General features: G+C 39.6%; 1 protein-coding gene across 3 annotated transcripts in view; it reads right to left on the bottom strand.

Moving 5' to 3' along the window:
* The window catches only part of GALK2 (galactokinase 2), a 153041-nt gene that overhangs the window by 100954 nt on the left and 24284 nt on the right, over nucleotides 1-27803 (bottom strand). For all 3 annotated transcript variants that reach the window (XM_061157114.1, XM_061157113.1, XM_061157115.1), the window contains 4 exons: nucleotides 18452-18540; nucleotides 15491-15614; nucleotides 8754-8844; nucleotides 5751-5897 (listed from right to left, as the gene is read on the bottom strand). In XM_061157114.1, coding sequence (XP_061013097.1) covers nucleotides 5751-5897; nucleotides 8754-8844; nucleotides 15491-15614; nucleotides 18452-18540 — 451 coding nt within the window. The remainder of the gene's footprint in view (nucleotides 1-5750; nucleotides 5898-8753; nucleotides 8845-15490; nucleotides 15615-18451; nucleotides 18541-27803) is intronic.

Here is a 27803-nt window from a genome sequence, read left to right as displayed (position 1 = left end):
AGTTTTACCAATCCTCCCTTTAAAGAGAATGAATTCCTTGACCTCTGTTCCAACCACAGACACCAGATTATCTTTTTCCAGGCATATCTAGACTTTCTGTATCCACTAAAGTTTTCTACTTTCTCACCTCTCCTAGGTCCTTCAATTCATTCCCATTTTAAGCTGCTCTTGTCAAGGTTTTCTTCAGCTTCTTTGATACTAAATTCAATGGATACTTCTTTGTCTTACCTAACCTCTCAGCATTTGACACCACTGCTACTCTTTCATGAAATATTATTTTCCTTATATTTGCTGTTACCTGACTTTTCTACTTTTTCCTCCTAAATGTCTGATTGCGCCTCAGTCTCTTCAAGTGGACATCTCTCCCTCTGTCCATCGCTCAAATCTTCATGCTTGTTGGAACTTTGTGTTAGTCTTCCTTATCTTTCTACCTACATTCCTCCACTGGATGGTCTCCTCCACTCCTATGGCTTCAGAAATCAATTATATACTAATGACTCTCAAGTAGACCATGTCAAGTCTGAATATTCCTCCTGGGTTTCAGAGATACTGTTTGTAACTAAACACTAGGTAACTCCATCAGTGTGCCCACAAATTCCTCATACTCAACATTTTGCTTTCCCCTCAAACCTAACTTTTCATCTATATTCCTTATCTCAGTGAAACATACCAAGCCAGAGACCTGGGTATAATCCTTGACTCTCTGGGTCCCACATCCAATAAATAATCAAGTCTTATTGATTCTGTCAGAGATATACCTTAAATCTATCATCTAATTCTCTCCCCATTCTCACTGCCACTTCCACAGAAGTGGCATCTCTCTACTGCTAAGACAGTTATCCTCAAGTCTAGATCTCATAATAGACCCAGGGCGATCTTTTCAAAATACAGATATAATCAAGTTATCCTTTTCCTAAAGTCTGCAATGGTTTTACAAACTGCTATTCAAATAAAGCCCAAATTGCTCAACATGGTTTACAAGGCCCAACATCTGGTCTCCTACCCTGTATTTCAAATTATTTTGTGTCAGCTAAATTAAGCCTCTTTTAGTTCCTCCAACAAGCCATGATCACTCTTACTCTAGACATCTTCACATGATGTTTCCTCCCCCTGAAACATGACTATCCAATGTTATCAGTGTTATCCTGCTATCAGTAGTTCTTTTTTGGCCTATCAGTACTTCTTGACTAACATCTATCAATTCTTCTGTCTCAGCTTAGATGTACTTAGTTAGTTAGTTCAGTTCAGTCGCTCAGTCGTGTCCGACTCTTTGTAGCTCCACTGACTGCAGCATGCCAGGCCTCCCTGTCCATCACAAATTCCTGGAGTTTACTCAAACTCATGTCCATTGAGTTGGTGAGGCCACACAACCATCTCATCCTCTGTCGTCCCCTTCTCCTCCCGCCTTCAATCTTTCCCAGCATCAGGGTCATTTCCAATGAGTCAGTTCTTCGCATCAGGTAGCCAAAGTGTTGGAGTTCCAGCTTCAACATCAGTCCTTCCAATGAATGTTCAGGACTGATTTCCTTTAAGATGGACTGGTTGGATCTTCTTGCAGTCCAAGGGACTCTCAAGAGTCTTCTCCAACACCACAGTTCAAAAGCATCAATTCTTCAGCACTCAACTTTCTTTATAGTCCATACATGACTACTGGAAAAACCGTAGCTTTGACTAGATGGAGCTTTCTTGGCAAAGTAATGTCTCTGCTTTTTAATATGCTGTCTAGATTGGTCATAACTTTTCTTCCAAGGAGCAAGAGTCTTTTAATTTCATGGCTGCAGTCACCATCTGCAGTGATTTTAGAGCCCCCCAAAATAAAGGCTGTCGCTGTTTCCACTGTTTCCCCATCTATTTGCCATGAAGAGATGGGACCAGATGCCATGATCTTAGTTTTCTGAATGTTGAGCTTTAAGCCTACTTTTTCACTCTCCTCTTTCACTTTCATTAAGAGGCTCTTTAGTTCTTCTTTGCTTTCTGCCATAAGGGTAGTGTCATCTGCATATCTGAGGTTATTAATATTTCTCCCAGCATAATTGATTCCAGCTTGTGCTTCTTCCAGCCCAGCATTTCTCATGATGTACTCTTCATATAAGTTAAATAAGCAGGGAGACAATATACAGCCTTGACATACTCCTTTCCCAATTTGCAAACAGTCTGTTGTTTCATGTCCGGTTCTAATGTTGCTTCCTGACCTGCATACAGATTTCTCAAGAGGCAGGTCAGGTAGTCTGGTATTCCCATCTCTGTCAGAATTTTCCACAGTTTGTCGTGATCCACATAGTCAAGACTTTGGCATAGTCAGTAAAGCAGAAATAGATGTTTTTCTGGAACTCTCTTGCTTTTTCGATGATCCAACAGATGTTGGCAATTTGATCTCTGGTTCCTCTGCCTTTTCTAAATCCAGCTTGAACATCTGCAAGTTCATGGTTCATGTACTGTTGAAGCCTGGCTTGGAGATTTTTTAGCATTTCTTTACTAGCATGTGAGATGAGTGAAATTGTGTAGTAGTTTGAGCATTCTTTGGCACTGCATTTCTTTGGGATTGGAATGAAAACTGATCTTTTCCAGTCCCGTGGCCACTGCTGTTTTTTTCAAATTTGCTGGCATGTTGAATGCAACACTTTCACAGCATCATCTTTCAGGATTTGAAATAGCTCAATGGAATTCCATCACCTCCACTAGCTTTGTTCATAGTGATGCTTCCTAAGGCCCACTTGACTTCGAATTCCAGGATGTCTGGCTCTAGGTGAGTAATTACACCATCCTGATTATCTGGGTCGTGAAGATCTTTTTTGTGTAGTTCTTCTGTGTATTCTTGCCACCTCTTAATATCTTCTGCTTCTGTTAGGTCCATACCATTTCTGTCCTTTATTGTGCCCACTTTGCATGAAATGTTTCCTTGGTATCCCTAATTTTCTTGAAGAGATCTCTAGTCTTTCCCATTCTACTCTTTTCCTCTATTTCTTTGCCTTGATCACTAAAGAAGGCTTTCTTTTTTTTTTTTTTTTTATTATTTTTTTTTTTTTTCCAGTGGGTTTTGTCATACATTGATATGAATCAGCCATGGATTTACACGTATTCCCAATCCCGATCCCCCCTCCCACCTCCTTCTCCACCCGATTCCTCTGGGTCTTCCCAGTGCACCAGGCCAGAGCACTTGTCTCGTGCATCCCACCTGGGCTGGTGATCTGTTTCACCATAGATAGTATACATGCTGTTCTTTTGAAATATCCCACCCTCACATTCTCCCACAAAGTTCAAAAGTCTGTTCTGTATTTCTGTGTCTCTTTTTCTGTTCTGCATATAGGGTTATCGTTATCACCTTTCTAAATTCCATATACATGTGTCAGTATGCTGTAATGTTCTTTATCTTTCTGGCTTACTTCACTCTGTATAAGGGGCTCCAGCTTCATCCATCTCATTAGGACTGGTTCAAATGAATTCTTTTTAATGGCTGAGTAATATTCCATGGTGTATATGTACCACAGCTTCCTTATCCATTCATCTGCTGATGGGCATCTAGGTTGCTTCCATCAGAAAAATAAATGACCCAATCAAAAAATGGGCCAAAGAACTAAACAGACATTTCTCCAAAGAAGACATACAGATGGCTAACAAACACATGAAAAGATGCTCAACATCACTCATTATTAGAGAAATGCAAATCAAAACCACAATGAGGTACCATTACACGCCAGTCAGGATGGCTGCTATCCAAAAGTCTACAAGCAATAAGTGCTGGAGAGGGTGTGGAGAAAAGGGAACCCTCTTACACTGTTGGTGGGAATGCAAACTAGTACAGCCGCTATGGAAAACAGTGTGGAGATTTCTTAAAAAACTGGAAATAGAACTGCCATATGACCCAGCAATCCCACTTCTGGGCATACACACTGAGGAAACCAGATCTGAAAGAGACACGTGCACCCCAATGTTCATCGCAGCACTGTTTATAAAGAAGGCTTTCTTATCTGTCCTTGCTATTCTTTGGAACTCTGCTGTTCAAATGGGTATATCTTTCCTTTCCTCCTTTGCTTTTCACTTCTTTTCTTTTCACAGCTATTTGTAAGGCCTCCTCAGACAGCCATTTTGCTTTTTTGCATTTCTTTTTCTTGGGGATGGTCTTGATCCCTGTCTCCTGTACAGTGTCATGAACCTCTGTCCATAGTTCTTCAGGCACTGTTTATCAGATCTAATTCCTTGAACCTATTTCTCACTTCCACTGTATAATCATTAGGGATTTGATTTAGGTCATACCTGAATGGTCTAGTGGCCTTCCTTACTTTCTTCAAGTCTGAATTTGGCAATTAGGATTTCATGATCTGAGCCACAGTCAGCTCCCAGTCTTATTTTTGCTGACTGTATAGAGCTTCTCCATCTTTGGCTGCAAAGAATATAATCAATCTGATTTTGATATTGACCATCTGGTGATGCCCATGTGTAGAGTCTTCTCTTGTGATGTTGGAAGAGGTTGTTTGATATGACCAGTGTATTCTCGGCAAAACTCTCTTAGATGTACTGTTCTGTAAATCTGGATTAGATCTGCTCCTACAGCACACTATATATCCACTTATCAAACTCTGTTATAGTTGCCTATTCACTTGTCTCTATTCCCTTTTTTAGATCATAAGTACTATTAATATGAAGGTTAAAACTATACCTATTATATTACCAATGCCTTGAACATTAGCTGGCACAAAGTAGGCACTAGGGAAGTAGTGGTTGAATGATAAATGAATAAACAAATAAACCACCAGATTAAACATAGCACCAGTGGAAGTAGCTTTTACACATGGACTTTCTTTCCCTTACTTTCTCTCTTCTCAAGAAACAAATAAAAACAAATTAGTTACCCTTACCTCCAAATAAGCAATTGCTTACAAAGGACTAATTAGTGCATAGTTACAATGGCAGTTAAAGTGAATTCTGTCTGAGCCTTTGCTTTCTTCTTCATTTTTCTCTTTCTTCCTACAAACAAAATTTTTGAACTGAACGTTTAAGCAGATCAAAGAAAGACATGTAGCTGACTTCCTCTTGATCTGCCTGATGCCCAGTCTATATTCCTAGACATCTGTAAATGTGGTAGTACACGTCCAAGAGATAAAAAAAGAACCTATGACAATATTTTATTTGAACCAGACCTCCAAAACATTAATTAAAGCTGAGCATACCTACTCTGAACTGAAAATTAGAGATTTATGTGAACTTGTAAAGTTGAGGCTTTCTGACCTCTTGTAGAATTTATGTCTTCTTTAAATAAGCATTTCCTCTTTGCAATGAAGTATTTTTTTCAAGTTTATTTTAGTGACTAAGCTTCTGGCATAAATAGATATGTTATTCAGTTCCTTTATTGCCTGGTTTTCACCCTTTTTACCCATTCTTGTCAAATATTTAACAGAAGGTTTTGGGTGAAAATAAGCAGGCCTAATTATGAAGCCTAAAATTTCATCCCTGAAGTTCACTTGTTGATAAGGTGATTTTAAAAAGACCTCCATGCATTCAATCTCCCCACTTAATCTAAGAGCGTTTTGATACAGCTCTTCACATATTTGCTTACTGTTTGGAAGGTATCAACTACCTTGTAGTTTATCACAAGCAGAACTTGCTAAGTTACAACTCATGCCCTATGTGTGCAGTCCTTTCAGGTAAGACAAAGTTTTTCAATCAAACAAAGGCATTCTAATTTTGAGATTTGGATACTAATACTTTAGAAAGAGAGGATTCTGTCGGGTTAAATCTTTCAAATTGGTTACCTTGGATAGGTTCATGCCCAGCACTGTGAGTGTCACCAAGCCAGCACAACAGACCAAAGCACTGGAGCTGGAGAGGCCAGAACTCGGTGGGATGTTTCCATCTACCAAGCAGTTCATTCCAGTCAGGTCACTGAGACCAAAGTGTTCCTAGAATAGAAGGAAAAATAGCACTTAGTAACTCTGCTTGGATTCAAGGAGCAGCAGAAAGTTCTTTCATTCCTCAGAGAGCAAAAGCCTCACAATGGACTTATTATGCTACTTATAGAAACAACTTGTGCAATTCAATTTAGTTGAGTCCATACATGACATTTTATTTAATGGCTGTTGGCCACAGGGCACTATAATTTGAAGACTAATTTTTACTTTGTTGAACAAAAAGCTACTGATCCATTTCCTAAAATTGCTTTGAATGGTCTTTTTCATGAATATGAATTGATTTAAACAAATATGGAAAAATATTAAACAATTATAATTCACGTAGCAAGACAAGAAATACATAATTATTAGTTAGGCAGGTTAAATTTCTATATAGCATATCCCAACACTCTGTCATTGTAAAAGTCTAACACCAAGCAGTGGTTTGTTTCTACGCAGTATTCTATGTAATACTTTTCTTCAGAGAACCTTCTAACCTTTCTCATTTCTATTTTATTTATGGAAAATCCTAGACACCAAAAAAGTAAGAGACTCTCCTGAGATTACATATAGGGAAATGGAAGTAGGACTGAGGTCTCTGGTTTCTGGTTGAGAACTTCCCCACTGCAGTCAGAAACCCAGGCCAGCATACTGTCACTGTGATTTAATGTAAGTCAGTGATATGAGGAAATCCAGATTTTTACCCAAGTTTATAGATACAATTTAACCATATGGTAGCTTTCAAGACAGCCAAATTAGAATTCAGCCACAAATGAGAATGCAGACTCTTAAAGCAGGGAAACTCTATTTCTGCAAAATAGGAAAGTCCAAAAAGATAATCAGACTCTGAAATCAAGATGGAAAGCTCTAAGATACATATATTAATATATAGGGTGAGGACACTTAGGATGATATCATATCATATCCTTTGTGGTTTGGGATTAAAAATAAATTCAAGGTCACCTCCTTCTCAAGAAAAAGTACCACCATGTTTACAGATTATTCAAAGGGTTCAAGACCAAAGTACAAAATACTATTATATTACATAATTATGCATTTCATCATACATATTATTCTAGGGAGAAGCTTCAGTAAACTTGATAAAATAGCCAAAGTAACAACAAAACTCTGCAAATAAAAGACCGTTTTTTCCTTTTTTTAAATCTCTTTTTCCCCTAAACTGGCAAAACTCATCCACCACAAAAGAAGAGATTTAGTTGGATGTACTTCTCTTCTTGATTTCAAATGATCTAAAAATTCCCTTTCCAGAAATACAAATTATAAACTGAAATATTGCTGCTGCCAATGCCCTTTCACACAGAACATCAGACAGCTTGTTTAAAAAAATCCTTGGAGAACACTATATATTTAACCATAAACTGATCCACAGGGTGTCTTGAATGTGAATCATACTTACAAACTTATCACGCAATGTTTAAATTAAAATGTACAACAGAGTCAAAATGCAAATGGGTTTTGCCAAATTCAGAAATAGTGCTATCCCATAAGGATAACATGTTCAATTTAATATAAACAGATTATCCACTGGAACTTTCTAGTATTTGAATTTGAAGGTTTCTAAAAGGCTAACATTTAAATTACTTCTCTGCCAAACATTCATTACACAGACCTGCTTTTGCACGTAAGCTGTCAAATCAAAAGGGAAGGCTGTAAGACCTGAAATTCTCAAATATAACACAAGGCACATTTGTTCTTTTTGTCACTTTATCCATATGGTACAGAAGGCATGTTGCTACAAGAAAGATGAAATTGTATTTGCCAACAAATGTTTCCAAATACTGTAATTCCCACTAATGCTTGTGACAAGCCAAATCATTTGAAGATTTAAAACCTGCCAGTAACTTTTCCTGTACGTTGTTACCATCTGTCTGGGAAAAAGAAAGGAAGGAAGAGATGGGGGCAGGGGAAGAAAGGGAAGCAGGGAGAAAGAAAGATACATACAGAACCACCATAATTAGGGTACAGGATTATACAAGAGAAATAAATGTGATGCATATCTGTAATGGATATGCCACTGAATCCTACGCTACTCATGACAAAGTTTCAGACAGTACCATCAGACAGTAAGGAATACAAGCTCTCTAAAACATGAATTTTAGCAAACAAATCAGATTGGCTCAGCAAATCAATTTTCTTTCTTCCTTCATAGTTTTTTAATTAGGAGAGAAAGTAGGAATATTTCATCTTCTCATACATGAAATTAGAGATATTCAAAGTAAGTATTCAGTGTTTCCAGGAAAATCCTTATTTTCCTTATTAAAATCACTACATCTTTTTTTAAACCCCATCTGAAGTAGTAATAACAAATCTAAGTTAGCATTGATTGAATGCCTACTATGTGTCAAGCACTGTGTGATCCTTCCAACAACTCTTTGTTGAGATAATAATAACATATTTCACACACAGCAAATCTGAGACTTAAGGAGTTAAATCAACACAGCTGGGTAGAGTCTAGACTCAAACCCAGGGCTGTCCAGCTCTAAATTCTATTATAGTGTACACTTATACATCACTAGAACAAAATGTAAATAATACTACTAGAATGTATCTTTCAAAAGAAAATTTCAACAAAGATTTGAAAACTAGAACAAAGTATCAAATGCACTTGACTTATGAACAGCCACTACAGCCCCCGATGACCATCACCCAGAAACAATCATATCTACTCTATCCCCTAAAATATGTTCATGAGCAAAACAGAGCAGAAACATCAGCACTGAAAGGAGACAAAAATGATATAGTAAATGAAATAAATCTTGATCTAATACACATCATAACCTCAACTGCTAGTAGCTGCTTTACATTGATTTAACCTCAACTGCTAGTAGCTGCTTTATACTGATTTACCTGAATTCCTTTAAATCCACATAGGAAATAGTTGTGCCACAGAGGCTTGGTTTTGTCAATCTGGATGTTATTAGCACTAGTACTGAAGTCCCTGCAAAAGCAAACAACAGTTAATTGAAGTCTAGAGGCTTTGTGCTACAGAATGGATGGCTGACTACTGCCATCTTGTGCCAGGACAATGACACTGACATTTTATTTTCCATTTGCTTCTCATATATGTACTCCACAGTCAACCCAAAAACAACAAACATCTCCAGCTGCTAAAAATTAAGAGAAGTTTTAGTGACCTTAATAACTAAACTACTTTCAACTGGCCCTATTTACTTCCTAAAAGGGAGAGAAATGAATATATTTTAGCATAATCTCTACCACTGTATTTCACGATGGCCCTTATTAAGTTGGTATAAACCACATAAATGCTTATCCTTTGTGTCTGCTGTTTGGCATACCTTTTACTAGAACACAAGTACTCAAAGCCTTCTTTCCCCACACTGTCTGCCACCCATCCAATTTTACCATCTGCACAGTTTAAGAAAAAGAAGGAATAAACAAAGCAAATGATGATTCTAATGGATCATAACTCATTGAATAAAATGAGATTCCATGAATGTATATGAATATAAAATAACAAATGAATAAATAGCTAAACGAAGGAGAACAGAAAGTACTTCCTTAGAGCAAAATGCCGACTAAGAGAAGAAATAATAAAAATAAAAAAATCACTATTTGGCAAACTCCATGACAATCATTTCAGGAAGGAATCATCAATGCATGCTAAAGTTACTGAGTAAAAACTTGATGAGAAACAATATATTACATAAACTTGAAATATTTCTTTACCAGATATTTACTGAAAAGGAAAAAAATAGTAACTTTATGGTAATCTGGCAGACAACTCCTTAGCCAAATGATCAAAATTAACAACAGTTAAAGGAACATCACGTGCCTCCTTGATATGATGCAGAGGACACATCAGTTGACATGTGGGAATTCTTCATACTATTTTTGTGACTTCCTTGAAAGTCAAAAGTTATTTCAAAATGAAAAATAGATAGGCTTCTAAATTAGCCAAAGAATAAAATATGTGAAGTGGGAGAGGGGTGGAGATCAAATCAAAAGTGAGGAAATAAGTAACATTCCCGCATTGACTGAATGCTCTTCCTATATAGCTTTCTAAATAACTACTATGAGCCACTCACTGCAGCAGGTGCCTTCCAAGCATTACCTTAACAACATGACATATTATCTCCTAAGAAAAATATGGGATGACCACTTAACTGTGCGAGGCATTCATGGGAATATAAAGGTAAAATGTGAAAGGCTTATCTTTTAAGCTTCTGTAATCTAGCCAAGACAGCAGGAGCACAAATCACACTCACAGTACCACTGTCACGTGACGGTATGTGATATGGGGTGGGATGCAAGGCCAAGAGGGCACCTGTTGGGTACTCCATAGGCCTGCAAATCTTGTAGCTGCCCGGGCTCGAGATCGAAGAAAGAGCCTAGAGACAGCAACAGAGATAGCAATGGTTTATTGGATCAAGGATCTTACAAGTCTGCAGCAAAACACACTGCCCCACTGTGTACGGCAGACAAAAGGCAAGACATGGCCGTAATCTTTCTATTCAGGGAAGAAGGAGGCTACCATTTATAGGGGGAATTGATGTCAGACGGTTGGCTCATCAATTACTAGGGAAACCAGCAGCTGGGATCTGTGGCAAGCTCATGATTAAGCACTAATTAAGCTCTATGATTAGGGTATAGGTGAAGCAGGGACTGGTACAGCAGGAGATGTACAGAGAGCAAGAGAACAGCCATTTTGAATGGCCTGACCATACAACAATTTTTATAGTTAGCACACATTAGAGTATGAAGCAGAGGCTTTCCTGGAGGCTCAAAGAGATCTAGTGACTCTCCAGGGACCCAAACAGCCTGACTCCAGCTCTCAAACACTTTACTCTCACAGGAATTAAAATTTATTGACTATAGTCAATAAGAGGTCCCAGAATTTGGAAAGCAGAAAAGATTATGTTAGCAAAACTGAATGGGATCTGTTCCAAGATAAGCAGACCTTGGAAGTCACCACAAAGAAAAAACAAGGAAGGAGGCTGAAGGACAAGGGTGATTGTATACTAGGGAAACTAGTAGAGGAGGAAATTTGTGCAGATGTAGGAAGTTAGATGAGAAACATCAAAGAAAAGGCTAGTAAATCCTCGATCTAATTCCTTCAGACTTAGAAACATAGCTTAAAAAACCACAATTTGATGCAACCACACACTTAAGAAAGTGGATAAAACATTTTAAAAAACATGTTGGTAAACATGTGGAGCAACTGGAACTCCAATACACTGGTGTGCAAATGTAAAATTGTACAACCACTTTCAAAAACAGGCAAATTCTTAAGACAAATCAGACAGTCCACTCCTGGGTATTTACCAAACAAAACATGCGTCCATACATAGATTTGTACACAAATATTCATAGCAGGTCATACCTGAATGGTCTAGTGGTTTTCCTTACTTTCCTCAATTTAAGTCTGAATTTGGCAAAAAGAAGTTCATGTTCTGAGCCATAGTCAGCTCCCAGTCTTGTTTTTGCTGACTGTATAGAGCTTCTCCATCTTTGGCGGCAAAGAATATAATCAATCTGATTTCAGTGTTGACCATCTGGTGATGTCCACGTGTAGAGTCTTCTCTTGTGTTGTTGGAAGAGGGTGTTTGCTATGACCAGTGCGTTCTCTTGGCAAAACTCTGTTTGCCTTTGCCCTGCTTCGTTTTGTACTCCGAGGTCAAATTTGCCTGTTACTCCAGGTATCTCTTGACTTGCAGCTTTTGCATTCCAAGCCTCTATAATGAAAAGGACATCTTTTTTGGGTGTTAGTTCTAGAAAGTCTTTTTCTTGTAGGTCTTTATAGAACCGTTCAACTTCAGCTTCTTCAGCATTACAGGTCTCAGCATAGACTTGGATTACTGTGATATTGAATGGTTTGCCTTGGAAATGAACAGAGATCATTCTGCCGTTTCTGAGATTGCATCCAAGTTCTGCATTTCGGACTCTTTTGTTGACTATGATGGCTCCTCCATTTCTTCAAAGGGATTCTTGCCCACAGTAGTAGATATAATGCTTATCTGAGTTAAATTCCCCCCATTCCAGTCCATTTTAGTTTGCTGATTCGTAAAATGTCAATGTTCACTCTTGCCTTTTCCTGTTTGACCACTTCCAATTTGCCTTGATTCATTGACCTAACATTCCAGGTTCCTATGCAATATTGCTCTTTACAGCATCGGATTTTACTTCAATCACCAGTTACATCCACAACTGGGTGTTGTTTTTGCTTTGGCTCCGTCTCTTCATTCTTTCTGGAGTTATTTCTCCACTGATCTCCAGTAGCGTATACTGACCTGGTCATCTTTCAGTGTCTTATCTTTTTGCCTTTTCACTTTTCATGGGTGGCAAATAGATTCAAGGGATTATTAGATACTACAGAGTGTCTGAAGAACTATTGTACAGGAGGCAGGGATCATCCCCAAGAAAAAGAAATGCAAAAAGGCAAAATGGTTGTCTGAGGAGGCCTTACAAATAGCTGTGAAAAAAAGTGAAAGGCAAAGGAAAAAAGGAAAGATATATCCATTTGAATGCAGAGTTCCAAAGAATAGCAAGGAGAGATAAGAAAGCCTTCCTCAGTAATTGGTGCAAAGAAATAGAGGAAAACAATAGAATGGGAAAGACTAGAGATTTCCTCAAGAATATTAGAGATACCAAGGGAACATCTCATGCAAAGATGGGCACAATAAAGGAAAGAATGGTATGGACCTAACAGAAGAAGAAGATACTAAGAAGAGGTGGCAAGAATACACAAAAGAACTACACAAAAAAGATCTTCACAACCCAGATAATCCTGATGATCACTCACCTAGAGCCAGACATCCTGGAATGTGAAGTCAAGTGGGCCTTAGGAAGCATCACTATGAACAAAGCTAGTAGAGGTGATGGAATTCCATTGAGCTATTTCAAATCCTAAAAGATGATGCTATGAAAGTGTTGCACTCAATATGCCAGCAAATTTGGAAAACTCAGCAGTGGCCACAGGACTGAAAAAGGTCAGTTTTTTTTTCATTTCAATCTCAAAGAAAGGCAATGCCAAAGAATGCTCAAACTACCACACAATTTCACTCATTTCACATGCTAGCATAGTAAAATTCTCCAAGCCAGACTTCAACAGTACGTGAACCCTGAACTTCGAGATGTTCAAGCTGGATTTAGAAAAGGCAGAGGAACCAGAGATCAAATTGCCAACATCTATTGGATCATCGAAAAGGCAAGAGAGTTCCAAAAAAACATCTATTTCTGCTCTATTGACTATGCCAAAGCCTTTGACTATATAGATCACAACAAACTGTGGAAAATTATTAAAGAGATGGGAATACCAGACCACTTTACCTGCCTCCTGAGAAATCTGTACGTAGGTCAGGAAGCAACAGTTAGAACCAGACACGGAACAACAGACTGGTTCCAAATTGGGAAAGGAGCACATCAAGGCTGTATGTTGTCACTCTGCTTATTTAACTTATATGCAGAGTACATCACGAGAAATGCTGGCCCAGATGAAACACAAGCTGGAATCAATTATGCTGGGAGAAATATCAATAACCTCAGATATGCAGATGACACCACCCTTATGGCAGAAAGCAAAGAAGAACTAAAGAGCATCTTCATGAAAGTAAAAGAGGAGAGTGAAAAAGTTGGCTTAAAACTCAACATTCAGAAAACTAAGATCATGGCATCCGGTCCCATCACTTCATGGCAAATAGATGGGGAAACAATAGAAACAGTAACAGACTTTATTTTTTGAGGGGGGGCCTCCAAAATCACTGCAGATAGTAACTGCAGCCATGAAATTAAAAGACACTTGCTCCCTAGAAGAAAAGTTATGACCAACATAGACAGCATATTAAAAAGCAGAGACATTACTTTGCCAACAAAGGTCCAATTAGCCAAAGCTATGGTTTTTCCAGTAGTCATGTTTGGACGCTAGAGTTGGACCATAAAGAAAGCTGAGTACCAAAGAACTGATGCTTTTGAACTGTGGTGTTGGAGAAGACTCTTGAGAGTCCCTTGGACTGCAAGGAGATCCCACCAGTCCATCCTAGAGGAAATCAGTCCTGAATATTCATTAGGAGGACTGATGTTGAAGCTGAAACTCCAATACCTTGGCCATTTGATGGGAAGAAGTGACTCATTTGAAAAGACCCTGATGTAAAGACTGAAAGCAGGAGGAGAAGGGAACTACAGAGGATGAGATGGTTGGATGGCCTCACCGACTCAATGGACATGAGTTTGAGGAAACTCCAGGAGTTGGTGATGGACAGGGAGGCCTGGCATGCTGCATTCCATGGGGTAGCAAAGAATCGGACACAACTGAGAGACTGAACGGAACTGAACTGATTCATAGCAGAATTATTTATAATAGCCAAAAGCTGGAAATGATCCAAATATTCATCAATGGTGAATAAAGAAATCATGGGTTCTCATGTAATGCATGCTAGACAACATGTGGACAATTCTGGAAGCCATGCTGCATATGTCCTAAGGGTCCAGTAGAGTGAAGCCCCTTACACAGGAGCTACCTGCCTTGATAATTTACCTCTGCTTCCCTAGTTGAGTCTCCATCCTCTTTCACTACTGGTCTTGGCACTATTTCCCAAATTTGTATCTGACGTCAAAAGAATCTGTTTCTATTTAATCTAATATTTTTTCATTTTGTTCATTTATTTAAGAAACATTTATTGTTGTTGTTTAGTCACTAAGTTATGTCCAACTTTTTACTACCCCATGGATTGTAGCTTGTTAGGCTCCTTTGTCCATGGGATTTCCCAGGCAAGAATACTTTCTCTCACTGACATCTGCACCAGGAACTTTTGCTAAAATAAGTATATTAGTTATTAGTTTCTGCTAATATTTCAACCAGCCAGTCCATCCTAAAGGAGATCAGTCCTGGGTGTTCATTGGAAGGACTGATGCTGAAGCTGAAACTCCAGTACTTTGGCCACCTCATGCGAAGAGTTGACTCATTGGAAAAGACCCTGATGCTGGGAGGGATTGGGGGCAGGAGGAGAAGGGGATGACAGAGGATGAGATGGCTGGATGGCATCACCGACTCGATGGGCATTTCCCAAATGCTCTACCTCCTTCCACGTCTAACTCAGGCTCTGCTTTTGTGGGGAAAAAAGTGAAATTCTCACATTTACCATGTTAAGTGAATGGAGTGTTAACTGAATCTGAGTAAATAATATAACAAATTATGGCACCCAGTTTTAAATGGTTACAATGACACAAAATTGTATTTGAGTAATGTAAGATTTTCTTTACAGGGTCCTAAATGTACATAACATCTCTATCATGCAAAATAAACAGAAAAAAAGATCTTTCACAATAACTTTCACCTAAAAGTCAGGAATTTTTATTATCTTGCATAACCTGGTACAGATACATATAAAATATTTGCTGAATGAATGAATATTACTACAAGCAAACTGTCTAATGAACAATAAGCCAAAAATATAATGTGCCAATTACATGCCAAGACCTTTTTATATAATTAATAAATTTTCAATAAATTAAATGACTAATTATAAATTTGATATTTCCTAAAGATACCATTTGAGTACAAATACAAAGACACACACGTATACCCATGCACACACCACACATACACGGAAGCAATTCTGAATACTCACGGGTACAAGGGATTGGTATTGGCCAGCTGGAGAATATGTGTTTTCACAGGTTCCACAGCTATTAACATATCTTGTTCTACAGCCATAGGAAGAACAGAATATCCACAGTAATCTATATGCTCTCCTAGAATAAACAGAAAGCATTTTTTTAATCATTGCTGGCATATGAAACATGAGAAACTCAAGTAAGTTGACATATAGGAAAAACTTGACCATCAGCCTGGTTTTAACAGAAAATAAAAATACTAAGGGCAGAAAGTGATTCAATTTTCTTTCCTACAAATTACCCATTTAAACTCAAGGTTTTTATTAATAATGTTAAAAAAAAATAACAATTCAAGAAAGATGAGCTAAGCAAGCTCACTTATATTTTCCCGAGACATGTTTGTATATCTGATTGTTTCTGCTGCATTGGCAGGCAGGTTCTTTACCACTAGTACCACCTGGGAAGCCCTATCTGATTGCTTCTATGGCAGACATTGATCAACTAAGAAACATAAAATGTACAAAAGACAATTCAACCGCCTTATTACATTTTTAAATAAATATGCTCCTACATATTATTACAGGCAGAAGTCTTCTGTTTCTACACCGATGTGTCCTTTAAAATAAGAAAATTAGGGTCGTTGTCTTTTTTAATGGATTGATAATGATGAGTGAACAATTCAAATGACAATTCAATGACAATTGAAAGTTGTCTTTCTCCCCAGCTTCCTTCAAAAATACAATATAGAACAGTGGTTCACAAATAGAAAACACATATTTAAATAAGTAGAATTCTAGGGAGATACCAGATTCTGTTGGGAAGGCTACAGTGTGAATGACAGCCTTCTGAGAATGAAGACTTCTCCCTCTGCAAAAACTAATGGAACCCCTCCTGGGGAGCAAGAACTGTTGGCAAGTAAGGAAAACAACAATGATAACATTTTGGTCACTTTAACAGAAAATATAATAATTCTTTTAATAAAGATTGAAATTCATTTCATCCCCAAAACTAACTAAATAACTATTTTAGAACATAATCCCCCTCCTTTTTTTAAAATCAGATAGTCAGCATTCATCGAGTAAGAATTACTTACTCAGGAAAATTGTTACTCCCCAAACTAAGTGAAACTTGGCTCTCCTCTGAGGATACTGCTGCTTTGCAATTCTCTCTCAGTAGCATGGAGTGTGATAACCTCCTCCCACTCTGCTGTTTCCAGGACTTTTTCCTGTCCTATGCTTTGGAGGTTCAAACCACATTTTCTCGTCTCCACCACATTCATCTCTTACTATCTTAGACATCTACTCCTCTCTGAAGATCTTTGCATCTCATTCCACCCTCTCCATCCCAATCTTGTAAAACAACCCAGTCCAAGGCCTCAGCTACCTAATCCCTTGACCTCTGCTCCTCTCTGCTTCAACTATCTTACTTCCATGATCTTGACAAATCCAGTAATGACCAAAGAACTCCTTATCACCTGGGAACTTTTCACCTATGGATTTTTGTTCCAAATATCACATTCTTTACTAAAACTTTCCAACGTGCCATTCTCTTACTCAGTTTATCCTACTTAACCTGTTTTTCAGATTCAGTTCTTTGCCCTCTCTAGCCTATAGGCTTCCTCTTACGTTTCTTTTTCTACCTAGCATATTTTCCAGGGTTCATTACTTCATCTAACTCTTCTGACAGTATTAGCAACTTCTTGATATCACTGTCATTCTCTTGTAACCTCCATCCAAAACAAAATCCTAAAGCTAGATCAAATGTAAGCAACTAAGACTAGCTGAGAGGCAGCGAGGAAATGAACAAATCTGCAGATTGTTATTGCTACAATTCCATGGTCTCCAGCTCTAAACAGATCTCACTGTTACAAGCAAACTTTTTCTTTTTTTCCAGTTATCTCCCTATCCCATCCTTGACAAAGCTGTTTCAAATTTTCAGCCATCTCTTTAAATGTCCAACACCTCCAATCTTCCCCCAAAAGAACTTCCTCAACCTTCAACACCAAAATTATACATTTATTTACATCAACCTTTTTTCCCCCACCTTCTGTTAAAAAAGACTCAAAGTGGCCCTTTTCCTATGCTGTAGATACCAACCCTTCTTGCCCTCTTGGGAATCCTTCTCTCTCTCTTTCTTTTCTCAGATATCTTCAATCTCTTTCTCTCCACTGACTTTACTCAATTCCCCTTTTCTACCTCATTTAACCATGTTCAAATATCTCATATTTTAAAAATCCTCCATATTTTCTTGAAAATCAGCTTTCCCGAGTTGATAACTGAAGCTACATTTTGGGTACATGGGAGTTCGTTATACTATTTCAACTAACTTCTTTGTATGCTTATAAAAGAATCTGCCTGCAATGTGGGAGACCTGGATTTGAGCCCTGGGTTGGGATGATCCCCTAGAGAAAGGAAAGGCTACCCACTCCAGTATTCTGGTCTGGAGAATTCCATGGACTCCATGGGGTCACAAAGAGTTGAACAGGACTGAGCGACTTTCACTTTCAATTTACCGTATAGAAAGTTTTCTTTTTAACCCTCCTTTAATTTGGAATTTTTCTCAGTTCTCTTGATAAAACATATTCATTCTTCAGGCCACCAAATTTTTAAAAGCAAGGAATTATTGGGCTTCCCTGTATTCTTCTAATCCAATGAATAAATGTAAAACCATTAAAATTATTCACTGCAGTCAAAAAACTTAACCTGCAGCACAGAGAAATCTTCCCATCTCTCATGAAAATAATGGGAACAACCAGGTTTCAACAAACGTCTGAATTTTAAAAATAAATGGACAAAACTAACAACAATAACATGGATTGGGAAAAATGAAAATATAGTATTTTCTTATGAAAAAGCTTAACTTGCTATAGTAGATACATGCAAAACATTCTATTTTTCCAGTTCTCCTGATATATTAACAAAAATTTGGATCTTATCAAAGGAGGAAAAAATTAAGAGAAGGAACTTTCGAAATACCTATTATATTGACTCTTCCTGGTGCTCGAACATAAAACTTGGGAATGGATCCAAACTTAGAATTAAACATCTCTTTTAGCTTCAGCAATCTGAAAACAAGAGTAGCATATTTCAGAATATCCAGATAATAGAAAAACCTGTGATACACACACACACACACACAAACACCACACACATATTTCATATACCTACCACCATTATTATCTTTAAAAATAATGAAAGCAAGTTATTTTACTGACACTTCTTTGAAAATCCCTGGATGAAACAATACTGTAACCCCCTAAGTGACACAAGAGTTTAGCTAAGCACACAGAAGAGTAAAAAATTTAATACAGACATACACAAAGAAAAAAGTTCTTTCCTTCAATTATGAAGAATATAACTTTCTGTATAATTTCTAAATGATATTCAGAGAAGAATCTCTTTATACTAAAAAATGTAGCATGGAGTAGTATATCAGTTTCCTAGTGCTGCCACACACAATAAAGTTTCACAAACTGGGTGACTTAAAACGACAGAAATTTATTGTCTCTGAGTTCTAGAGACCAGCAGTCCAAAATCAGAGTTTGGTAGCACCTCTGAAAACCTCTGAAACCTAGATGGGAAAGTCCTTCCCTGCTCTTTTTAGTTTCTGATGGTGACCATCAGTTCTTGGCATTCCTTGGCTGGCAGCTGCATCACTCCAATGTCTGCTTATGTTATCACATGTAATTCCCTCTGTGTGTCTCTATCTGTGACTCTGCTTTTCCTTCTTATAAGGCCATCAGACTTACTGGATGTGTGTGTGTGTGTGTGTGTGTGTGCACACACACGTGTGCTAGTTGCTCAGTCATGTCCAACTATTTGCAACCTCATGGAGCCCACCAGGCTCCTCTGTCCATGGAATTCTCCAGGAAAGAGAATTGGAAGGTTAGCCATTTCCTTCTCCAGGGGATCTTCCTGACTCAGGGATTAAACCTGGGTCTTCTGCTTTTCAATTCAATCTGACTTCATCTTGACTTTATTACATATGTAAAGATGCTAGTTCAAATAAGGTCACATTCTGAGGTTCCAGGTAGACATGAATTAAGAGGGATGCTATTCAGCCTAGTACAGTCAAATGAAAACTAGACTGGATATCACATCAACAGACTACAATTCTAATTCCAATGGGGCTTCTACTTCAATGCTAAAGTTTGGAAAATCATTTTCCGTTGGATCATCATCTGTAAGATTAGAAAATTTGAACTAGATATTCCTTATAGGTCCCTTCAAGATCAAAAATGCTTATATTTAATAATTTTATGCTGTTAAATCATCTCAAATCACTTCTATGAAGACCTACCACTGTTTGTAGTCCCACAATATATTGTATCTGAGTAATAACAGCAAGACAGTAAATATCTAAAAGCCCTACCATGTTCAAGACATTCATTAATTAAATACTTGATATTAAAAATTAACTAGTTACAATAAACAAAATCATACTAAAAAATTTAAAAGGAAATTTATTACAATGCTCAAACTACCGCATAATTACACTCATCTCACACGCTAGTAAAGTAATGCTTAAAATTCTCCAAGCCAGGCTTCAGCAATACATGAACCGTGAACTTCCAGATGTTCAAGCTGGTTTTAGAAAAGGCAGAGGAACCAGAGATCAAATTGCCAACATCCGCTGGATCATTTACAAAGCAAGAGAGTTCCAGAAAAACATCTATTTCTGCTTTATTGACTACACCAAAGCCTTCGACTGTGTGGATCACAATAAACTGTGGAAAATTCTGAAAGAGATGGGAATACCAGACTACCTGACCTGCCTCTTGAGAAACCTGTATGCAAGTCAGGAAGCAACAGTTAGAACTGGACATGGAACAGCAAAGTGGTTCCAAATAGGAAAAGGAGTACGTCAAGGCTGTATATTGTCACCCTGCTTATTTAACTTATATGCAGAGTACATCATGAGAAATGCTGGGCTGGAGGAAACACAAGCTGGAATCTAGTATGCCAGGAGAAATATCAATAACCTCAGATATGCAGATGACACCACCCTTATGGCAGAAAATGAAGAAGAACTAAAGAGCCTCTTGATGAAAGAGGAGAGTGAATACGTTGGCTTAAAGCTCAACATACAGAAAACTAAGATCATGGCATCCGGTCCCATCATTTCATGGCAAATAAATGGGGAAACAGTGGCTGGCTTTATTTTTCTGGTTTCCAAAATTGCGGGGAGCCGGCCTGACTGCTCAGGCCCCTTCTCGGCCCTGAGAGAGATCAAAAGGTCCCTCTCTGTCCCGCCACCCCTGATTTGTTAAAGTGCAAATTGGCCTTTCTCACCTCCCTCAAGGAAATCGCTGCAGCCACCATTTGCCCATTTTCCTGACTCTGATAAGATTATCGGGCTCCTGTGAATGGCTTATGTCTAGGTAGTCTTTACCTGATTGTAAGAACCTGGTGCCATGCTCTGCTGGAGTTAAGATAAAACTCCTGAGCTAAAACTAGTGTCTGCAGTCCTGCACGTATGCAAGTCTTTGATCTAAAATTTGGTGAATCCTGTTAGTATATATATGTATGTTACCCCTCAATAGAGTCGTCGGAATCAGTCACAAGCTGACTCCGTCCCTCTCAACCCCATCTTTCTTAGTCTTTTTATTTCTCAGGTGCTGTGGTGATTGCGTCCTCGACCTGTTCATCTAGCCGGCAGGCCCGGCAAGTGGCGCCTGAACAGGGACGTGGGCGGATCCCAGAGCACAGCCACCCAAAAATATTGAAAGGGATCCCAGGAGAAAGCCTCACCTATTCAGGTATCGTTGGAAAACTGTGGGTGGAGAGGGTATATAGTTGAGAGTAAAAATTATGGGGCAAAGTAATAGTAGGCAGTTCTTTGTTTCTATGTTAAAAACTATGCTAAAAGCTAGAGGAATTTCTGTGTCTAAGCAGAAATTAGAAAGATTTCTTGTCTTTGTGGAGGAAACTTGTCCTTGGTTCCCAGAGGAAGGAACTATTAGCCTTGAAACTTGGGTAAAGGTGGGAGAAGAAATTCAAACAGTTTATACCCTCTGTGGACCAGACAAAGTTCCTCTTGATGCTTATTCTCTATGGACTCTAATAAGAGATTGTTTAAACCCAGAACACGAAAGTAGGAAATTTGAAACAGCCTTGAAACTTATAACACCCAAGTGTTCAGGTGCCCCCCAACGGGTAGCGGAGCACATATATGACTCCCCAATTGTTTCAGGTTCCAGAAAAAATGATAATGAGACTACTGCTCTGGAACAAGACTCAGATTCGGAACTTTCTCCTGATGAGGAAGATGATTTAAAAGAGCAGGCTTTTGAGCATGACAAAGAAGGATGGGATGCCTTTATAGTAACTCAACAAAAGAATAAAGACCAAGGCTCCCCTTTTACTGAACTTAGAGAGATGCTAACATCCATATCTCAGAGAATGGAACAACTAGACTTATCGCCCATAAATACAGCTAAGCCGTTGCATTCTAAAACGCCATCTGTTATAGCCGGTTTAGACCCTGACCCGCTGCCGCCGCCCGTCCCACTTCCTCCCCCTCCTCTCGCAGAAGCGCCTTTGATTCCAACAGCGCCAGTATATGTTCCATCTAGCCTAAAAAGGCCAGTACTTTCACCACTACAAATGGCTGTGAAAACAGCCCGAGAACAGGGTGAAAATCTTGAGGGATATTCTATGATTTTCCCTGTTTTTCAAGATGCTAATCATCGGAGGTATCATGAGCCTCTACCTTTTAAACAACTTAAAGAACTGAAACTAGCTTGCGCTCAATACGGGCCTACTGCGCCATTTACTCTAGCCATAATTGAAAGTCTTTCATCTCAATATTTGCCTCCTAATGATTGGAAGGCAGTTGCGCGAGCCTGTCTCTCAGGAGGTGATTATCTCTTGTGGCGCTCAGAATACGGGGAGGTCTGTGGCACCATTGAAGACCGTAACCGTCGTAATAGGCTGCAGGTTACTTTTGACATGCTAATGGGGGAAGGACAATTTAGAGACCTTAATCAACAATTGACCTACCGATCCTTCCTCTCCCAGAATATTAAACGATGAAGGGCGAGCTGCTCTGGCATTGGTTGAAGAGGCCCTCTCTCAACATTTTGCTACCTACTGTGATTTTTCTCAACCGTGGGGACTATATGTGTTTCCCTCTAAACATACCCCGACGGCAGTGTTATATCAAAATGCTCCCTTACAGTGGATCCATTTACCTGTATCGCCTTCAAAAGTTCTTACTCCTTTTTTTGATTTCATTAGCCTCCTCGTTGCCAAAGGAAGGCGTCTTTCCAGAAAAATGTTGGGAGCCGATCCTGCTTACATTTATGTGCCCTATACCAAAGAACAGCAGGAATGGCTTTTTCAGTTTAATGACTCATGGGCTTTGGCCTTTTCCTCCTTTACAGGTCAAATTATTAATCATTTACCTTCTGATAAACTTTTGCATTTTGCCAGCCAGCATTCATTTATTTTTCCAAAAAATGTTTCTAATGTTCCTATTCAAGATGCTCTTACGATCTTTACTGATGGATCCTCCAACGGAACTGCTGCCTTTGTGGTTAATGATACCCCTTTCTCCTGGCAGACGAACTATACATCGGCTCAAGAAGTAGAACTTTCAGCCGTCCATAAAGTATGTTCACGATATTCCTCACAGTCTTTTAATTTGTTTACTGATAGCAAATACATTGCTCATGCTTTGCAATATATAGAAACTGTTCCCTTTATTTCTACTGTGAATTCTAACATTCAAAATTTATTACGTTCAATTCAGTCTCTGCTGCAACAGCGCACCTTACCCTGCTTCTTTGGACATTTACGTGCCCACACTGGGCTTCCTGGACCTCTGTCTATGGGAAATCAGATGGCTGATTCTCACACTAGAGTTTTTCTTTCACAGGTGGAAGCAGCACAGCAGTCACATGCGCTACATCACCAGAATAGTAATACTCTTCGTTTACAGTTTCAAATCCCTCGAGAGACTGCACGACAAATTGTTAAATCTTGTTCTGTTTGCCCTAAGTTTCTCCCAGTTCCACATCTTGGCGTTAATCCTCACAGGCTTCTACCGAATCATCTTTGGCAAATGGATGTCACTCATGTCCCTTCCTTTGGTCGTTTAAAGTACGTTCATGTATCTATTGACACCTTTTCAGGATATATTGTGGCATCCTTACAGACTGGTGAAGCCGCAAAACATTCTATCTCGCATTGTCTTTATGCTTTTTCCATTTTAGGCACGCCAAAGATTATAAAAACTGATAATGGCCCCGGCTATGTTTCCTCTGCCTTCAAAAATTTTTGTTCCTCTTTTTCTATCACCCTAAAAACAGGCATTCCTTATAATCCACAGGGTCAAGGCATCGTGAAACGTGCTAATCAAACTTTGAAACTACAGCTTCAAAAAATACAGAGGGGGGAGCTCTACCCCCTTCTACCCAGAAATTACCTTAATCACGCTTTATATATTTTAAATTTTTTAATTTTAGATAAAGAAGGACATTCAGCCGCGCAGAGATTTTGGGACCCTCAGATTTCCAGCAGAAAGCCGATGGTCTTGTGGAAAGACCCGCTGGATAATAACTGGCATGGCCCAGATCCCGTGTTAATTTGGGGGAGGGGTCATGTATGTGTTTTTCCACAGGATGCCGAAGCACCGCGCTGGCTCCCGGAAAGGCTGGTACGCCAGACGGAGGAGATTACTGAATCAGCAATTAGGTCCGCTGACTTTACAGCAGAGGAATCTTCTCCCGACAAATCAGCAGATGCATGAGTGTTAATGCGTACTTATATTACGAAAATAGATCTGTTTCTTCTCCTAATGATTTTAATCGATTTGAGGGTGACTACTACCAAGTTTGGGATGAGTATTTCTGGATGACCCCTGAAAAAGGACAGCTACTGACCCCTGCTGACATTTGCTGGGAGCAAAAGACTCATGTACCAACATTTGGAGGCCGAGAATTTCCAGGATATCACATAAAACATATGGGACTATTGCCTACCCACAAATGTAAGACTGTAATGGATGTAACGTTTATTGTCAACAAGTCTGTTATTTGGCCAGGGACAGATTGGGAAAATAGCCCTGGTATAAGATGGGTAGCCCCAAATAACACTCGATGGATTTGTGGATACAACCTTTGGCCCTGGCTCCCTGTAGGATGGGTGGGGAGATGTACCCTAGGGTTTGTGTTTGCCCCTGGGAGAATTCATAAGCAAAAAATTAGTCAACCTGTTAATTTACCTTATGTTAAAGCCCGGTGGTCACACTCTGTTTTTCATTGGTATGATTATTTAGCCTCAATTTTCGTGCCCTCTTTAGGAGCCACTGATATTATGCTCAGGGTAGAGGCTTTGAACAATTTTACAAAACAAGCTTTGACAGATACTAGAAGAGCTTTAGAGGCTCTTAATAAAGAACAAAAACAGATGAGAAAAGCCGTTCTACAAAATCGTATGGCTCTGGATATTCTAACAGCCTCTCAAGGAGGAACATGTGCCTTAACAAAAATGGAGTGTTGTGTATATATTCCTGATTATTCCTCAAATGTTTCTGATGCTTTAGAAGATATGAAACAACAAGTAGCCGCTATGGATTTTCCTGACTCCAGCATTTGGAGTCAGATATCTGCCTGGTTTCATAGTGGTTGGTGGAAATCTATAATTTTTATCATTATATGCATATTGTTATTGCTGTGTTTTGGCCCTTGCATTTGTCAATGCATATCTGAGATGATAAATAAAAGATTGCTGATGTTTTCCCGTTTGCAAACACGGCCATTTCCTTTGAGGGAGATATAATGGCCATTAGTCAAAAGAAAAGGGGGAGATGCGGGGAGCCAGCCTGACTGCTCAGGCCCCTTCTCGGCCCTGAGAGAGATCAAAAGGTCCCTCTCTGTCCCGCCACCCCTGATTTGTTAAAGTGCAAATTGGCCTTTCTCACCTCCCTCAAGGAAATCGCTGCAGCCACCATTTGCCCATTTTCCTGACTCTGATAAGATTATCGGGCTCCTGTGAATGGCTTATGTCTAGGTAGTCTTTACCTGATTGTAAGAACCTGGTGCCATGCTCTGCTGGAGTTAAGATAAAACTCCTGAGCTAAAACTAGTGTCTGCAGTCCTGCACGTATGCAAGTCTTTGATCTAAAATTTGGTGAATCCTGTTAGTATATATATGTATGTTACCCCTCAATAGAGTCGTCGGAATCAGTCACAAGCTGACTCCGTCCCTCTCAACCCCATCTTTCTTAGTCTTTTTATTTCTCAGGTGCTGTGGTGATTGCGTCCTCGACCTGTTCATCTAGCCGGCAGGCCCAGCACAAAATCACTGCAGATGGTGACTACAGCCATGAAATTAAAAGACGCTTACTCCTTGGAAGGAAAGTTATGACCAACCTAGACAGCATATTGAAAAGCAGAGACATTACTTCGTCAACAAAGGTCCGTCTGGTCAAGACTATGGTTTTTCCAGTGGTCACATATGGATGTGAGAGTTGGACCATAAAGAAAGCTGAGCGCCGAAGAATTCATGCTTTTGAACCGTGGTGTTGGAGAAGACTCTTGAGAGTCCCTTGGACTGCAAGGAGATCCCACCTGGCCAGCCTAAAGGAGGTCAGTCCTGGGTGTTCATTGATAGGACGGATTTGAAGCTGAAACTCCAATACTTTGGCCACCTGATGCAAAGAACTGACTCATTTGAAAAGACCCTGATGCTGGGAAAGATTGAGGGCAGGAGGAGAAGGGGACGACAGAGGTTGAGATGGTTGGATGGCATCACCGACTCAATGGACATGAGTTTGGGTGAACTCCGTGTTGGTGATAGACAGGGAGGACTGGCATGATGTGGTTCATGGGGTCGCAAAGAGTTGGACACGACTGAGCGACTGAACTGAACTGATTATAATGATAAAAAGATACACTGAATATTCTTGGAAGTTATTCAAGACAACCTGCTAGGACTGGGACAGCCATCAGAAACTCTCTTTACTGATGGGTGGGGCTGCGTTTCCTCCCTGTTGATTGTTTGGTCTGGAGCCAGCAGGCTGCTGGGTGGGGCTAATGGTGGCCTCTAGGAGAGCTCACTATCAGGGTCCCTGATCCTGCAGTGAGCCACAGCTGCCCCTGCCTCCAAAGGAGACCCTCCAATACTAGCAGGTAAGTCTGCCCCAGTACCCTATACAGTCACTGCTTTTTTCCCCTCCAGGTCCTGGTGTGCTAAAGACCCTGTGTGCTCCCTCCAAGAGTGGAATTTCTATTTCCTCCAGGCCTGTGGAGTTCCTGTGATCAAACCACACTGGCCTTCAAAGGCAGATTCTCTGGGGGTTCCTCTTCCTGTTGCCGGACCTCAAGGCTGGGAAACCTGAGAGGGGCTCATTCTTTCACTTCTGTGGGAGAGTTTCTGTGGTATAATTGTTTTTCAGCTTGCAAGGCACCCACCCAGGAGGTATGGGGTTAGATTTTATTGCAATTATGCCCCCCATCTCGTTGTGGCTTCTTCTTTGTCTTTGGATGTAGGGCATTTTTGGGGTGGTTCCAGGATGTTTGGAAATAGCTGTCCAGCAGTTAGTTGTGACTCTGGTTTTCTCGTCAGAACAAGTGAGCGCACGTCCTTCTCCACCATCTCAAGCTCTCCTGGGTCATCGAGGAAGCCAGAGCTGATGTTTGTTTTGTTTGTCTGTTTGTTTATATTTATTTATTTATGTCTGGCTGTTCTGGGTCTTTGTTGCTTTCCACAGACTTTCTCTAGTTGCAGCAAGCAGGTGCTACTATCTGTTGTGGTGTGTAAGCTTCTCATTATGGCAGCTTCTCTTGTTGTGGACAGGCTCTAGGCACATGGGCTTCAGTAGTTGCAGCTTGTGGACTCGGTGGTTGTGGCTCTTGGGATCTAGAGCATGGGCTCAAGAGTTGTAGTACATGGGCTTAGTTGCTCTGCAGCATGTGGAATCTTCCGGGGCCAGGGATCAAACTCGTGTCCCCTGCATTGGCAGGCGGGTTCTTATCCACTGCACCACCAGGGAAGTCCCAGAGGTGATGTTACAGTGGAAATTTCATCAGCATTCTGCATCCATTCAGATGTTATCTTCTTGTATTTGTCCTACAGAGATGAAGAGTCTTTTAGTTAGTCGTTTAGATCATCTCCACTACAGATGATCATTCAAGGATATAAAGTCTTCTTCCTTCTCATTGCTTCACTATTCCAGGCTGCTATCATTTTCTGCATGCACAAAATAGACAAACCACTAGCTAAGAGAATGGGGGCTAATAAAACACAAAGTAAGAAATGACAAGGATGAGACAACATTAAACAAAAGAAATTTTACACGTCAAAAGAGGGACTTCCTTGGTGG

The sequence above is a fragment of the Dama dama genome, chromosome 12 (genome assembly GCF_033118175.1).
Source record: "Dama dama isolate Ldn47 chromosome 12, ASM3311817v1, whole genome shotgun sequence".
In the NCBI taxonomy this organism is placed as follows: domain Eukaryota; kingdom Metazoa; phylum Chordata; class Mammalia; order Artiodactyla; family Cervidae; genus Dama; species Dama dama.
Note: the sequence above shows the minus strand (reverse complement) of the source record. Positions and strands in the feature narration are given on the sequence as shown.